At 35.7% G+C, this 18,003-nt stretch overlaps 1 protein-coding gene across 5 annotated transcripts in view; it reads right to left on the reverse strand.

The window, feature by feature from the left end:
* LOC131439058 (orexin receptor type 2-like) overlaps positions 1-18,003 on the reverse strand; it is a 335,326-nt gene that overhangs the window by 14,083 nt on the left and 303,240 nt on the right. For all 5 annotated transcript variants that reach the window (XM_058609588.1, XM_058609590.1, XM_058609591.1 and 2 more), the window contains one exon: positions 14,208-14,320. In XM_058609588.1, coding sequence (XP_058465571.1) covers positions 14,208-14,320 — 113 coding nt within the window. The remainder of the gene's footprint in view (positions 1-14,207; positions 14,321-18,003) is intronic.

Here is an 18,003-nt window from a genome sequence, read left to right on the forward strand (position 1 = left end):
TACAGTATAAAAATCCAGAGAAACAAAGCCATTTCTTTGATATACGAATTTTCTCATAACATTCACTCCACGGACATTATGCCCCACCTTCGATTCAACAGTATGCTTCGAGTTAATATATTGTTTTGAAGATTTATGACGATTTTTAAAACAAAATGTAGCGTTGGGAATATCAAATATATTGGTTTCCAATTGTAAATAATTGATTATGAAATTGATTTCTGATGCTAAGAATATCTTCTTTATCTACTTCTCGTCTATATCGACATTTCAAGAGGCATATTGAATCATTGTTGTGTGGGGCATGCCACTGATTTGTTGTGAGGCATATTATACGTTTGTTGGGACATTATGCTTACGGCAAGCGAAAAAAAACTGTGGTCGTTTTAGAAAATGTGTTTGTATTAAGTGTTGAGATTCAACAATACAACTGGCGTCCCCCATAGACATCATCTTGGAAAATTAATGATTGTACTTTTCGTTAACGATCTCGATGACGTATTTACTTCTTTTAAATTCTTCACATCATAACAATTCCAGTGGACTGTTGAGCTCTACAGATTGATATCGAGAGCATTATATTATGGTGCAATATACGTGGTATGAAAGCGAACATTAAAAAATCTAGCATCATTAGTTTTACATGAGTACAATCTTCAATTGTATTAGAGTGTTCTATGAACTCTGTTCCGATAACAAGAGTATCAAGTAGAGTCTTCCGAGTACTGTTAGGCTCCTTTGTGTCATTTTCGTCTACCAAAAAACTGAGAGTCTTATAAGGCAGTAATATGGATCCCTTTTTGTACGAACTGCTTTTCAACGATGTCGTCTTGTTTTTAGAATAAGGGAGAGCAGGTTCGATCACGGGACAAGCCCGATCCGATTGTTGATATTTTTAAATTAAGTTTCCGCCAAAAGTTTACTCCTCCAGTACTTCTTACTAATATGTTTCGGCGACAAAAAAACGTGGAGGCGACGTCAGCTAAGTTGGCCGCAGACCTGCCGTCAGAAGCGGTAGCCTCTCGCATACAAACCTGTAACCTCCTCGTGTACTCGGTCTACCCGAAGCTAGGTTTCAGCATGTGCAGCACTCAGTGGTAGGATAATTTTATAATCTGCAGAATCCTGCCAAACATATGATTGTTTGTGCACCTTCGCTTCCCGGTTGGACAATTTCATTTAATGTGTTTTTTGGCATTGTCCTTGTAAGCGCATCAAAGAGCCTGCGGACTCTATCGGCAGTGCAGTTTCAGCCACCACAAATCTCTCGAAACCTATACTTTACACTGTAATCAGTAGGATAGCCCTTAAATATTAAATTTTGATTTTTTTTCGATGTTTTGTTTCTCAAAAAATTAGGTTTCATATAACTCCCTATGATATCAAAAAATATGCTGTCAAATAATAATATAGAATTTTTGAATTTTTTTAGCCTAAGAGATTACTTTATAGCCAGAGTGAGGCATAACGATTTACAACTAAAACGTTCTCCGGACACATTTAGTACAGCCAAGCTTCCCATTAACTGTAAAACGAAAAATTTCATTAGCTGAAACACTATTCTCGACATGCCGGAATAATCACAAGCGAAACGGCAGAGTGTAATCCAACGATTTAATTAATCATCTCCGCCTACTTGCAGCCGTTGTAGAGACTTCTATAATTTACTGTCCAAACACGTCAGAAGCATCAATCATATGCTAACATCTCAACGAGACCGCCCAACTTAGGTTTGTTATGTTTCTGCTGCTGTTGCCTTCAGTGAAAATCCTTTCGATGCACCTGTTAGTGTTTGTCGCCACCCCTGTTATTAAACGGAAATCCGATTACAATGGATTGGCTCTTCCGAGTTACATCAACTAATGCTTCACATTTCCGATCGCCACAGATATGTTCTGAGAGTGAATAATCATGGTCTTTGTGTGTGGATGTGTTGAAAATCTGAATGACACTTGAAATCTTAATCATTTAATTTCGGACGGAATTCCGATACGTCTTCGGGGCCTGTTCGTGCGAAACGATAATGTTTCAGAAGATTTAACTAGATATTTCATGAGTGATTGAATTCTCGTTCTTGGTTAGGTTTGTCTATTCAAAACCACTGGAAACTATCTATCTTGCCGATAGAAATAAAATTCTCAGCATCTGGTTCACAGTAATTACATTATTTTGAAATCTAACTCTGATATACTGTATTCGTCCTTTGGTTTCCGACTATGACTGATGCCCCGGAATATTCAGCCTCTTTTCCGGAAGGGTTCAATTTTGTACAATGTACGTTGTGATTTCATTTCACTTGTACATTTATTTTTTAGGGGTTTACTCTGTATTTACAATTAGACCTGATAGTTGAAAAAAAAAATTCATGAGTTACATGAAATTTCCGAAATCGTAAAGTAATCGTAAATCGTAATTTTTTGATGCCAAAAGTCTTAGAATGACATGAAAGTTCAGAAGTCCCAAAAATTTTTCTTAGTCTCAGAGTCGAGATTGTAATTCTTAGACATTTGGACTTAAAAATATTCGATTTGAAAAATCTCCAAATTTTTTAAAGTCCCAGAAAACCGATATAAAAAATAATCTCGACGTTTCATGCAATTCCTCCAATGCGATTTTTCAAAATCGATGATCGACGATTAAGCTCAAATTTTGCATAGGGACTTAAACTTTTGAGCAATACCGCTTAACGAAATTAGAGATGACTATAAAATATTGGCACCATAATGAACGGATTTTTTCCGCAGTGACGACATCTGTAGTGATTTTAGTGGGGTCGCCAGGAACACGTCTGTTTTTTTGGCGCTGGTGAGTAAATTTTTATTTTTGTAAAGTAATATTTGTAACGCGAATACATTTGCATCCAATCCCAAAAACATGGTGCCACTGAAAAGGGTATTCCAAATTCTACAAAATTATATAACTATTCCCGAGTAACCTAACTTATATTTTTTGTATATTTAGTGTAGAGCAATGTGCACTTCGATATTCGTTAAATGTTTAGCATTTTTTGAATGGATTTTAATATTATGCTAATATTGATGATTATAAGGAGAAATATTCATGAAAAATAGGTTATAAAAAATATTAAAGCGATTAACGAATAGAAATAAGAAACCACAATCAATTAAAGTGATTGAAAAGATGATTCTAACATTTTATGTTCCAATTGTCATCAAAAGTTCCTGGGAGGATTTGCTGCAGATGTTGGTCCATGTGGAGACATTAAACCTCTCCCTAAGGCGAGTGTACTAACTGATTCAAAGGAACATCAACATCGTATACGCCGATTTAATCCCAATTTCCCAATAAAAGCGGCATTGGAAGAGGAAGAAAAACAAACGTAAACGTGTACGCTGGCGAAGGAAAACTTAGCAGCGAGAGCAGTAAAACGTTCGCTTATTCTGCCGAAACTAAGTCTGAAATCAAAACTAGTTAAAAAGACTAAAAAGTGAGGAGGTTTTTTATGTTCCTACAAAAAACAAAATGTGCAGCTAACAGTTTTCAAGACAGCGCAAACCGTTTATCAAAAAGTCTAACCAGAATGAGTACAAAAAATCAAAACTCGGCCAACCCTTCCCGGTCTCCCCAGTAAGAAAAACCTTCTTCAACTAACAATATATTCTTACTTTAGTTATTTTCTTTTATGGATAGTGTAAAAACAAACTTCTGTGCAAGGTGATATGAAAATTGCTCTTTAGGAGAGATTTTTTAATGTCTGAGAACTATCAAAAACAAGAAGAAAATAGTTACTGAATTGTCAGATTATAAATAAAAGTAAAAATTATCCTCGAAATGATTCACAGCTTCGGAAACAGTATGCTTATTTATATCTGTTCTCTTTCACAGCTTTCAATGATATTCGGTAGCGATTTGTGGACACGATGTACTTCTTTTGAAGAGCTAAAAGTAGATGCCTGCATAGTGTTTCAAAATGTGAAAAAGAAGCAGATCTGCAGAATATGTCAGGAAAGGTAAATTGTGTTATGGTAATCAATGTCGGCATAGGAACAAGCTCATTATTTTATGTTAATAAAATGAATTGATTTGTTTGTTTTTCTCTCAAAAGTATGCAGAAAATCTTCATCTGATTTCCGTCAGTGAAATATGTGTCAATTCTGGCGATACAATGATATATTATGCCTTCTCCTACTGGGGGTTGCATACAAGCCAAGCTCATTGATTCTTTCGATTTTAAATTGAACAAAGCATCATCATGTTTGATCATGTGTCAATTTCAATAAGTTCAATGATTAATTTGACATGACGCAATTGTTGTTTATTTAGGAAAAGAACATTTTGCAGGGGATCAAGTATTTCATCAATGATTGCACTCCAAAATTTTCACTGGCTGAAGGTCGGGGTTTTCGAACCGGAGTACCCCGTCCTTCATCAGATCTTCGATCGTCAGACTTTCGTCACGGATTACACCGTCGATCTCCACCACATGAGACGGGACGTGCACGCGTTACTCCCTCGTGAACAACTCGCTGGTAGCAATCTCGGTCGGACACAACAATGCGTAACATGTTTGGCTAAACCTTGTCAATTGATTTTATTGCCGAGTAATGTTTTGTCAGGTCCCGTGCAATATTCAGGACTCTGAGAGACTTGGATTTGGGCCGAAAGTATACCACCCACGGACCCCCCGAGCCATCGTCTTGGTAAATTTTTTGACGAGGAGTCAATATCTCAGAGGGAGATGGAGGTATCGTTGGGGGAAAAGGCGGCATCTCGGATTCAGAGTCGGTTTCTAAACGTTCTTCGTTCATTGAAGCTTCGCCTTCCTCCGAGACACTCCCACTGTCATCAATATTCATTTTTTAGTACGGGAGTAAAAGAGTCTCCCGCACTTGTAATAAGAAACAAAAGTGAAAAAGAAATGATATAAATAGAAAAAGTTGAAAAAAATATTTAACAGCATGACCCTGCAATCTGTTAGGTAAGTTGCTCCTTCACTCCTTCGTTGTGTCTCAGCGTGACCTTGACTCCGGATTGTTCGTTTGCTGCGATACGGGTAGCAAACAATGGAGATATGGTACTACCAGTTGCTGCCCGAGGATAGCACAATAGCGTCTACTGTCGATACCGATGCGAAACCAGTGCACAGACAGAACTCACTTGCGGGGGTGCTACTTTTTTTCACTTCTATTTAATGCCTATACTACAACCCCTGCTGTGATAGGCACCTTCGTCTCACCGATGTCGATTGTTAAAAAACGCGTGTGTTCACTTCGAACATTCGGTTACGAATGATGTGACAAATAATGTCACTCGAATTTCTCAGAGATGGCGTGACCGACTTTCATAAACTCAGGTTCAAATGAAAAGACTTACGATCCCATAGATCGCTATTGAATTTTATCCTGTCAAAATGTCATGAAAAAGGAAACAAATGTATGTAACAGTATACAAAATCGTGTTGCACGTTGCACCCAAGCATCGCTTCATCATACAGTGCTCAAAATTCTTACTACTGGAATATGGGGAAAATCCGCTTACACAAAAAAATCGATACCTCCGCGAATTTTCTCAATTGTCCATTTGCAAAGGCCATGCACTTATGTAGAGGTAAAATCATGCTACTGATATTTTTAATGCAACTATCGGTTGAATATTCTGCAAAATCTCTTCACTTCTTGAGTTTAAATAGATTCCCAGATCATTGTGACTGTCACTAGTTTAGTTTTCGATAAAAATACACTTAAACAATCTCTTTCTAATTCACTTAGTGGTGTAATAATGCTTTTTCTTGCCATGTAAACAGTGTCAATTAAACATTTATAAAACTCTATCCTCGACCATTAGTATTGACGGCTTATCATGTATCCTGACAGTAGCTCTCAAACCAGTCTTAGTCTTTCGAAATTGATTCAAGCATCTCCGAAATAATTAGGCGCATCAAAACACTGGATGTGACGTAACCGATAAAACCTATAAGATTACATACCTCGAACCCGAAATGTTCGCCATTGTAATTTTTGAATAAGCCAAAGTTTATCGAATATCGTTGAGTTATCTCAGAGAATATTTAGCCATGAAAGATAAGCGGTTAGCCGGTTATGTCACTTATACCATTATATCTCCGGAATCAGAAATGACAGCCAGTTTAGTCATCTTCGACAAATTTGAGCGAAGAAGATGAAAGAGCGTTTTTTTTGGATACGTCACTTCATGTAACGTCATGTCACCATTATATCTACAAAACCGGAAGTGATTAAAATTTGATGTTCAAACATGATAAACAGTCCAATAGTAGCTTTCAAACGAGCCTAAGCTTGTTAAAATCGGTTCAGCCATCTCTGAGAAAATTGAACGGTAATTTTTTTAAAGGTGCACACATTTAAAAACATACTCACACGCACACACACACATTTTCCGATCTCGTCGAACTGAGTTGAATGGTATATTACACTACGGGTCTCCAAGGCTCCGTTCGTAATTCGGTTTCCAAGCAATTGTTTTATCTTTCTATAGAGAAAGGCAAAAAGAACACCTAAGCTCAGAGCAGAGATGCCAGATATTTTCATAGAAAATCTGTATTACCCAGAATGAAAAATTTATCTGTATCCACTATTAAATCGAAATATTTATAATGAAAATTTGTTGAGGTAATGTTATTCCAAAAATTTATGGTTTTATAATGAGAAATTGAATGAGTGCTCAATATTCATATCATTCTACAACGACGACATTAAATGCTTTAAAATGTTCATCACCAATCGGAATCAACAAAACACAATTTCAATTTCATATACTTTCAAAATGATGGCTTGGTGAGTTGATGTAGGATCTCAGCGCTCAACGTAAACTATCAACACCATTTAAAGATTTTTAGATCAATTTGTGATTCGTCGATTGATTACAAAACTCTCATCTCGTCACTAGTACCAAAGAGAGCTTTGACGAACAAAATTATTTTATTCTCTCCTCTTTTTTTTTAAATCTGTATAAATCTCCTTTTTTTAAAAAAAATCAGTATAAATCTGTATTGAGTTTAAAAAACCTGTACAAAATCAGTATTCTGTATGAAATCTGTATGTGCATATAAAAATCTGTATAATACAGATAAAGCTGTATAAATGGCATCTCTGGCTCAGAGAGTAAAAAACGATATGATAAGAAATAAACCGATTCGATATTTTACGATATGGAGTAGCATGACAATGCCACCATCAGTAGGGTTTTTCAATTCTATTAAGAGGTTATATACAAGGTAGGTAAATTTCATCCAGTACTATTACTTTGGAGAGTGTTTACCGCTTACGTTTACCAAAACATTGTTTTTCGCTTGTTTGAATAAAATTTGCATGAAACTTTCAAAAATTAGCAAACTTGCTTCACTCATCCTTTAAACTTCGTATATAATCCCTCAATCAGTAATCCGCTGTGAATGTTATTGTATGAGTATATTGTCATAGTTGATATACAACCGTGTTCTGTTTCTTCACTGCATATCTTCGTAGCCATTCATCCGATCCCAACTGTCAGCGTGGTTTTCGATTCCGATTGTTGTCAATGCAAATGCATTCCCCGAATGCCAATTGGATTGGTCTTACTGCTACTGCTCCGGCTATCGGTGGTTTCTCGCATTTTTATTCACGCTACAGTTAACTGGGTTTTCATGTTTAATTTCGTCATGGGTTTCCATCTGAGATTGAGAAACACAAACCGGAAAAGCGACAGAATTATTTTATCTAAATGGCGTAGGATTGGGTAAGTCTTTACTGTTGATAAACCAATACAAACTTATAGGAACTGTTTGAGAAACGACGGTTGGTTTACTAAAGCGATATTACTCCATACGAAGAGCATGCAAACAAAATTATTTTCAAAGCAGATGGTTCAAAGGATAAATCAATTCGATGCTTCTACGCACTAGACAAAGTGTAGTGTTTTGTTGTTGTTTTTGATGAGGACGCATCATGATTGATGATGATTGCTGCCAATAATCGTAAATCTGGTTTACTCACCACTGGCAATAGAATGACAACGGGACCTGCCAGTATAGGACTCGTGTCCTTTACATAATAATGATTAATTCTTCGGATTCTCATACCCACATAGACATAAAATTTTAATTAAACATAATTAAAATTTGGGATGCGTAGTGATGCTAAATTATAACTCATCGAATTTCCATTCTCTTCAGGAATATAAATTCTCAAAAGTCCACAACGAGCCGAACAAAGCCGAATGAAGAAATTCACTGCTATCCTAAATGTACTTGAGGCAAGATGGGCCATCACTGGCCTTAGTCTGTTAGGCTAGTGACACAGCAAATAAAAAACCTTTTTTAATCCACCTAGTGGTGTGAAAATTTCTTAACCGAGTTTGTAAAACTCGGTTAAGAAATTTTCGAGAAAATTATATGCGCGTTCTCTCATAAATTGCACATATTGCCTTGTAATTCCGGAATCGGAAGTCGGATCGGGATAAAATCTGTGAGATCGTAAAACTTTTCATTTTAACCTGAGTTTGTGAAAATCGGTCAAGCCATCTCTGAGAAACTCGGGTGACATTATTTGTCACATACACTGAGATCTCTTTTTACGCGTGCCGCGCAATAAAAAAAACGTGCGAAAAAAACTGTCTAACTTCGGAAATCTGCGCAAGTGCGTAAATCCACGTTACTTCGGAAATCCGCGCCAAAAAATAAAACTCAAAATTAAAGAAATTTTTTTTTATGTAAAATATCTTAAATATACATGAAACGTCCAGATCTGGTGTAATCTAAGAATTTTTTTTAAATCAGTTTTGGAAGAATTTGAAACCGTGTAACTTTGGAAATCCGCTTAGAAAAAAACCTTACTTTGGGAATTAGAAAATCGAAAATGGTGTCTTTCGTGATAACACCAGATCTTGAAGTTTCATGCATTTCTAAGACATAACAAGAAAACGTGCTTAATTCACCTAGCTGTGAGATGATAGCTTTTTTTATCAATCCGCATGTGTTTTTTGTAAGAATATTCTTCGGTGTTTCAGTTTTCATGACATTATTTTAATGACCGTCGTTTTAAGCGGCAATTTGAGATTTTAAACACTCATTACTCTGTAATGTCGAAACTGCAAATCGGATCGAATTTGAATCTACAAGTGTGACAATCGATTAAACATTCCGTGATATGTCGAAGTAAGTTCCACTTTAAAGTTTACGGTAATTTAAGGTACTTCCAGAGCCGGTATTCAGGAACCAGCATAACCCAAACCGATTCGTATGGCCATATGCAATAGTTATGTATGGCCAATAAAATGCAATAGTTTTGAGTCCAGCTTGAAAGCTTTTCGGGATTGTCATCTTCTATATCGTTTTGAATTTTAAAAATTCATCATCCTGTAATTCCAGAATCGGAAGTCAGAATTGGATCAAATAATTAATTTTGTATGGGACTATGAGTTTATTTTAGTTTGAATTTTTGTTTCTGAAATTCGATTTGGCTTTTTTTGAGAAAACGATTGAGCTTCGAGAAACTATTCGATACTGGAATCAAATAAATTCACCTGAGTAAAGTTTACATTTGTTTCAAAATGTTTGAAAATCAGTGTATACTTCTTCGAGAAATCGTAGTGCAAATTAAATTTTTGGGTACTGAAAACTGAATACCGCTAAAACTGGAATAAGTTTATTTGGTTATCGACTATCCAAATCTGCTAACCCGATAAACCTGATTAATTTATGTGAAATAGACATTTTTATACTTTATATCGGAAGTTGGATCTGACTGAAAAGCAAGATGTTTTGTAGAATCTTAAAATTTTGTCGTGAATACGACTTACTTTACTATGGGGTGCCTTTTCCAAATTAGCCATATGGAAGAATGAACAGAACTTAATAGTGAATATCTCGACTTGTATTAAGGGCAACAACATAATTCTTTCGCCATTTCAGGATATTATTTTGAACAGTGCCAGGATATTATTTTGAACAGTGTGAGATAACCACAAACAACTCAAAAATGAAGTTTTCTAAAACTTTGAAAACAACGCGGAAAACTCTTTGCTTTTGCTTGGCTTCTTCGCGCAAGGACGACGATTTTGAAGTAGTCAGGCACATATCTTCATCTGAATGCGTATAAAAGGGAAACCGTGTTCGAAAATCGATCTCCATCAGACGAATGCCGAATACGATTCGGTTATGAGGTCATTCAATAGTCCGATGCAGTTATCTATCTACACACTTAGAAAATGTTACATCTTTATAGATGCACATAAAAGGAGCGTCGCGATTCACTTACATTCACAATACAAAGCATGTAAAGATAAGTCATATCATCAACTTCACAGTTGATTTAGCTGAAACTTACATCGATACAGACGCAACAGTTATGTTCACATGTTAGTAGATGTAATATTGTGTCATCGCCGAAGAAATTACGGCATATTTGGTTTTACGTCAAGCGTAAATTTCATTTTTTCTATGAGTGTAGGACTCACCTTTGACAGACATCTGATATTCAGGTCACATGTTGACAGAATCGTTCAAAAATGCAGCATAATCATTAGGTCTCTGTATTCGCTAATTTGTAGAACATCTAAACTGTGCCTGAAGAATCAGATGGCTGTCTATAAACAAATCATCTACCCCGCAATTGAATACGCAGTCCCTGTTTGGCGGGGCTGTGCACGAACACACAAACTTAGGCTTCAGCGCATTCAAAGCAAGATCTTAAAGATGATTCTAAATCTACCCCCTTGGACAAGGACTAGTGAAGTACATGAGATGGCCTCCCTGGATATACTAGAACAAAAATTCGAACAATACTGCACGAAATTTGAAGAGAGGTGCTCAATATCTGAAATACTAATATTTCAAAATTTGTACGTATTAGATTAGGGATAGTTATAAGTAGGTAGATATTTGATAAATAATTAAAATAAATATTATGATTAAACATTAGTATGTAAAACAAGAGTAACTAAAACACCTATTATTAATAACGAATCGTATGAACAACAAAGATGAAAGGCCAAAGGGTCAAAACACTTGTACGTGGTTAAAACCTCAAACGCACAGGTAGCAACTCTCATTCACTTTCCGGTCTTCAAGCCGAGAGTTGCAGTTTGTAGAACTTCCTGCTGATTTGCTATTTGAAATGCATAGCAGCGACTCAGAAGCCATTCATTTAGAATTTGGCTGTCGTTGTCATCGTGTTGATTATGGTGTGATCGAGGAATCTTCAAGTGAAAAAAGCTAGTTACCGCAAGCGTGAACAAAGCTAGTTACCGCAAGCGGAAGAAGCAGGAGACTCCAACAATACACATATCAGTATCGGCTGTCAATGGTATCCATCGGACTTCACGAACGCCTTCATAAATGGTACTTTTCAGAACCACCAATATTTTATCATAAAGAATTATACTGGTTATTTCGTAATATTGGTGTGTCAGAATGTTTAATGCAACTAATCTGTACTGTAGTTTAGGTGTATCGTTTTAAATTCTAGTAGTGTAAAAGGGCAAAACTTGCACAATTCACAAAATCGATCAACTAATTGATATTCGGAAGTATGAAGAAAGATTGTCCGTGTTATTCGTATTCACGAGATCCAGTTATGTCTCTGACATTACACACCTGTACTTTTTCATTTGAATCTTAGATGGTTCTTAGATTTCATTTGAATCTTAGCCATCTACGAGAAAAAATGAATTACACAATTTTAATTTCGTTTCACATATCATCTTGTAGTTCCGGAACCAGAGGTCGGAACCAAACATAATTCAAAAACCTTGTTTGGGAGCATACGACTTTTCCTATGAATCTGAGTTTGTAGAAAACGGTTGAGTCCGAAAAAATTAACTGAAATTATTTGTCACATACGTATTTGCTGATCTCGACGAACTGATTCGGATGGTATATGGGTGTTATGTTATTCCAGCATTTATTGCTGTAAGTAGTTTAAAGCAATATAATTATGCAATTGCTTTCAACTCGGAAATGCTGCCATCATCTAGTTTACATATGGCATATTATTATGTTGCCAAAAACGAACCGTGCTAAAATTGGTCCGAGGTAAAATATCATGAAAAAATATGCTGTACACAGTCTTTTTGGTAGTTAGAAACAATTGTATGTAACAGTATAAAAAATCGTGTTTCACATTGCTCCCAAGCATTGATTTGTTATAGAATGCTCAAAACTCCTACTGCTAGAATAGGGGGAAAAGTCGCTTACACAAAAATGTCGATATCTCCGTTGAAAATGGACGGATTTTAACAATCTATGACTTGTTGGATATCTTTTACCATTCCGCACGGTAAAAGATATCCAACAAGTCATAGATTGTTAAAATCTAAGTCTGGAAACATATTCTGTTTTCAAGGTCAAGTGTGACAAAAACTATAAAAAACTGAAAATTTTGACAGGAAACTTCGAATAACTCAAAAAGTAAACATCCGATCTCAAAACCATTCAATAGCGTTCTGGATGACGGGGAGACCTTTCATTTGCGACTAGTTTGATCAAAATCGGTCCAGTTATCTCTGACATCTCGACCTCTTTGTTGACAACACATATACAGACCCACACACGGACATTTGCTCAGTTCGTCGAGCTGAATCGATTTGTGTGTGTATGTGTGCCTGAATCTTGAATATTATTTGGATCCAACTTCTGGTTCCGGAATTATGGGGTAACCAGGTTTGAAACTGACTCGATTTTCAGTCCAACAACGTTGAACCTAGATTTGAAACTAGCCTCAAACACACGGTATGACAGCAGTTAGGGCGGGGTAGGTTTAGCATCAAGCGAAAACGACATAAGAATAAAAGTTTCGTGCCGATAGACAATACAGTAGAGCATAGTTTAAATCATGGCCCGGGTTGGTGGTTCAATGCATAGGGCGCTGGTCTTACAAGCCAGTTGTCGTATGTTCGAGCCCCGACCTGGAAGGATTCTTAGTGTCAGTATGATCCATAGTTCTAGCCATGCAATGATTCTGTACGCTATGAATCGGCTGCGAAGTCTGTTGAGACAGAAAGGCCAAATTCCACAAAAGGAATGTAATGCCAGGACTTTTCTATAGTTTAGCCTTTTCAAACAGTTTAGTTGGGTTTGATAGAATGGTTTATTGCATCTTTGATTTCTTAGAAGTAGTTCTGAACTAAATTCTATAATAACTAATACTAACGTGGAAATGCCTATAAAGACGTAAATTTGCACGATTTTTTCTCAGTGTGTACATGAAGAATTTTGAGCCCGTATCCCTTTGTATGCATTTATGCAAGTTTTAATATTTACGAAGATGCACTAAAATTTCGATGACTACAATAAACAGGACTCGACGTGATCATCTAAAAAACAATAGAGCAGAACAGTATTCGATGGATTCAAGAGAAACCCAACTTACCAGCTGCCTCCGGTACATACTCAAATGGTTTGGAGGGGAATATGTGAATGTTTACAAAATGCAGGAGAAAAATATCGGTATCTAAAAACAAGGTTATCTCAAAATTTTGTCGAGAAAATCATAACCTAAACTGAAGAAAATAATTATCGCGATCGACTATTTAGGCTTGAGTTCCATAAAAGTGTTTTTGATTCTATCAGCGTACTAAAATACTCGGTAAACGTCCATTTTTTAGACTGCTACATCCATCTATGTTGGCTATTTTGAGATATTCAACCAAAATCTGACGGTAGATAAGATGGGAAAATCCAGCTTTGTGGATTTCAGAAATTTGTCAAGAAAATGTTCAAGAGCAACCGTGCTTGAGTACTTCAAGATGACAATAATCCCAACCAACTATGACGAGGACACGAAAATAAGAAAATAACGATAATGAACTGGCTTTCACAAACTTTAGATATTAACACGATTGGAAATGTGCGGGGAATATGATGCTTCAGCTTTCGGGAAAACCGGTGAACGATTCAAAGCAATTGTCACATTGAATTCGAAAGATTTAATGGTTTGTGTACATTTACTATGTGTGAACGGATTGAAAGTGATTACAGATCAATTTTGTGTTCACGTGTTAGTACATAATGTATCTCAAAAATATTGAGGTTGTTATAAAAAATGAAGCACATTCAACGACCTGTGAAAATGATATTGTTGTGTTATTTTGTAAGGTCTTTCATGCAAAAACTGGTATGAGAATAATAATAAACCGCAAATGCGTTGAAGTATTTTTCATGAAAAAAGAGAATTTAGTTGCCACGCTGTAGAAATTTTTATATTCAAATTTGATGTAAACATCTAGGCACTTACCACTCATAAAATTATAAATCACAGGATTGGCAGCACTGTTGGCATAACAGAGCCAATGCGAGAGCAGGGACAAAACGGCCACGATGTCATTTTGGCCGATATTGAATGAGTATCTGGAAAGAATAGGAGATGTGATTTCATTTAGTCATTTGCAAAAATGAGTTTGATTTTTTTCTTTCGCAAAAATAAGTTTGAGTGGCAAAAATAAGTTTGAAAGTTATTTATTTTTCTAGAAAATCTTTACTTCCGGGGGAATGATAAAGGTAAAATCTGTTTTAATCCATCTAGTGGTGTAATGACGCCTGTCTCATATTACACATAACATCATAGATATTACTGTGGAATTCGCTAAAACAACTATTCATTGAATAGAAATAGGAAAGTTTGTTCGGACCTAATTTAACAAACTCTACAAATCCTGTTTACTCTGTGGTTCCGGAACCAGAAGTAGTATCTACAACAAATTTAGGAATTCCGCATGAAACTGTAAGACATTTCCTTTGAAGCTATAAGTTTGTGCAAATTGATTTGGCCATCTTGTAGGAAAGCGAGAGAATGAACCGGAAGTCGGATCCGGATAAAACGTTCTAGAAACTTATACAAAACTATAAGATCTTTTATTTAATTTAAGTTTGTGAAAATCGGTTCTGCCATCTCTAAACAAAGGGAGTGCATATTTTTTACATACATACACACATACACACACACACACGGACAAACACACGGACACACACAGATATTTGCTCGGTTCGTCGAGCTGAGTCGAATGATATATAACATTCGATCCTCCGGGCCTCGGTTCAAAAGTCGGGTTTCACAGTGATTGCATAGCCTTTCTATACGAGAAAGGCAAAAAGGGTAAAATAATGAAAACGTGAACATACAATTTTCAGTAGTAATAAAAAAATAAATTATTCTCAGCACTAGGAAATCATGTAAATTTACTTCTCAATAGATGTACATAGAAGGAGCGTCGCCATCAATCAGGGTATTTTTTTAACCCAAAGGATGTAAACTTGTGTCGTGTCATGAATTGCATAGCTAATTTATTTGAATTTGATTTTAAACCAGACAGAAGATTCAGTATCAAATATTAATTGATGAGATTTTAAGTCATCACTTCCAAAAATTCGGAAAGCTATGATTCACATCATTTGCAATTTTAATTTTTTGTTTGAGAACAATCACCAATTGGTGAAAAGATGGACGGAACATTTCAGAATTAACGATGATTTTGCTGGTTTTTACTGCTTATAATTGACTGGATACTTAGCTTACAACATTTCCTAGGTTGTGAATTTGTGATTTTGTTGAAACTGTGCACCTTTTATTCAAAATCTAACGAAAGCGTACAACTCTGAACCTATGATCTTCGAAAAAGTTGTTTAGATAATAATATATACTTCTCTATATGGTATTTTAACAAAATTCTAGATATTTCTTCAATATTTTCTTATTCTTTTTTCTTTTCATTACAAGACACTGGTGGCGTGAATTGCTTTGGTTTTGCTTTTCAGCAGAAATGCAATTTTTTCCAGTCAAAAAAAAAATGTATATAAAAGGTGATTTTTTTGAGGTTAGGATTTTCATGCATTAGTATTTGCTCAGATTTTTTGAGGTTATGATTTTCATGCATTATTATTTGCTCAGTATGCTCTGACATTTCATCATGAATAGACTTACTAACGAGCAACGCTTGCAAATCAGTGAATGGGCCCTAGAAAAGTTGGCAGAAAATCCGCTTTTTTATCGACAAATTTTGTTCAGCGATGAGGCTCATTTCTGGTTGAATGGCTACGTAAATAAGCAAAATTGCCGCATTTGGAGTGAAGAGCAACCAGAAGCCGTTCAAGAACTGCCCATGCATCCCGAAAAATGCACTGTGGCGGCGATCGCTATCGTTCGATGCTAACAAACTTTTTGTTGCCAAAAATGGAAGAACTGAACTTGGTTGACATGTGGTTTCAACAAGATGGCGCTACATGCCACACAGCTCGCGATTCTATGGCCATTTTGAGGGAAAACTTCGGAGAACAATTCATCTCAAGAAATGGACCGGTAAGTTGGCCACCAAGATCATGCGATTTGACGCCTTTAGACTATTTTTTGTGGGGCTACGTCAAGTCTAAAGTCTACAGAAATAAGCCAGTAACTATTCCAGCTTTGGAAGACAACATTTCCGAAGAAATTCGGGCTATTGAGATTTTGCAAATTTTATGCGTTTTATTGTTTAAAAAAGTTCTCAAGCTCTTAAAAAATCACCCTGTATATATATATATATATATATATATATATATATATATATATATATATATATATATATATATATATATACATATATATATATATATATATATATATATATATATATATATATATATATATATATATATATATATATATATATATATATATATATATATATATATATATATATATATATATATATAGATCAGTGTTTTTTATATCTGGAAGTTTTTCCTCGGGAATTTTATGTAAAAATTTTCATAGCAGAGATTTCACGTTTCATGACTTGTATCATAAATCAAATAAACATAGATTTCCCAGTGTAATACTAATGTAGTTGAGAAACCCGTGACAGCAAAAGCACCGTCTGGTGGAGAAAGGATGCGTAAATGCTCCTAAAATGCATGCAAAAAGTTGCCTGCGCATTTAACAAAACAAATGGAAAAAAGTACACCCGTTTCGCACTAGAGGTGCTGTTAGTGTCACCGTACAGTCGGAAATCTATGTTTATTTGATTTATGCTTGTATCAAGTTCAGTAGGCGTTTCAAAAATCAAAATTTGGTTTAAAATTGAAATAATATATATAGTAAAAAAAATTGGTTTAAAATTGAAATAAGTGCTTATTGTGTCTACTTTAGCGATTTATGATGTCAAAATATGCTACACTTATGTCATAAATTCTTTGGTGATGACACAATATTATGTCTATTAACATGTCAATAAAATTTTTGTATCTGTATTGATATAACATTCGGCTGAAAAGTTCGTATCGTTTAATAGAAACACACATTTTTTTGCCAAAATTCGTTTTTATTATTCAATATAATTGCCATCAGAGGCGATACAGCGATTATAGCGATCTTCCAACTTTTCGATACCATTTTTGTAGTACGATTTGTCCTTTGCCTCAAAATAGGCCTCAGTTTCAGCGATTACCTCTTCATTGCTTCTAAATTTTTTACCAGCGAGCATTCTCTTGAGGTCTGAGAACAGGAAAAAGTCACTGGGGGCCAAATCTGGAGAATACGGTGGATGAGGGAGCAATTCGAAGCCCAATTCGTTCAATTTCAGCATGGTTTTCATCGACTTGTGACACGGTGCATTGTCTTGATGAAACAAAATTTTTTTCTTCTTCAAAAGAGGCCGTTTTTTTTTAATTTCGTCCTTCAAACGCTCTAATAACGCTATATAATAGTCACTGTTGATGGTTTTTCCTTTTTCAAGGTAGTCGGTGAAAATTATACCATGCGAATCCCAAAATACAGACGCCATAACCTTACCGGCCGATTGTTGAGTCTTTCCACGCTTTGGGTTCGGTTCATCGCGTGCAGTCCACTCAGCTGACTGTCGATTGGACTCCGGAGTGAAGTGATGGAGCCATGTTTTGTCCATTGTTATATATCGACGAAAAAAATCGGTTTTATTTCGATATAACAGCTCCAAACACTGCTCAGAATCATCAATTCGTTGTTGTTTTTGATCGATTGTGAGCTCACGCGGCACCCATTTTGCACAAAGTTTTCTCATATCCAAATATTCGTGAATAAT

Source organism: Malaya genurostris, chromosome 3, assembly GCF_030247185.1.
Source record: "Malaya genurostris strain Urasoe2022 chromosome 3, Malgen_1.1, whole genome shotgun sequence".
In the NCBI taxonomy this organism is placed as follows: Eukaryota; Metazoa; Arthropoda; class Insecta; order Diptera; family Culicidae; genus Malaya; species Malaya genurostris.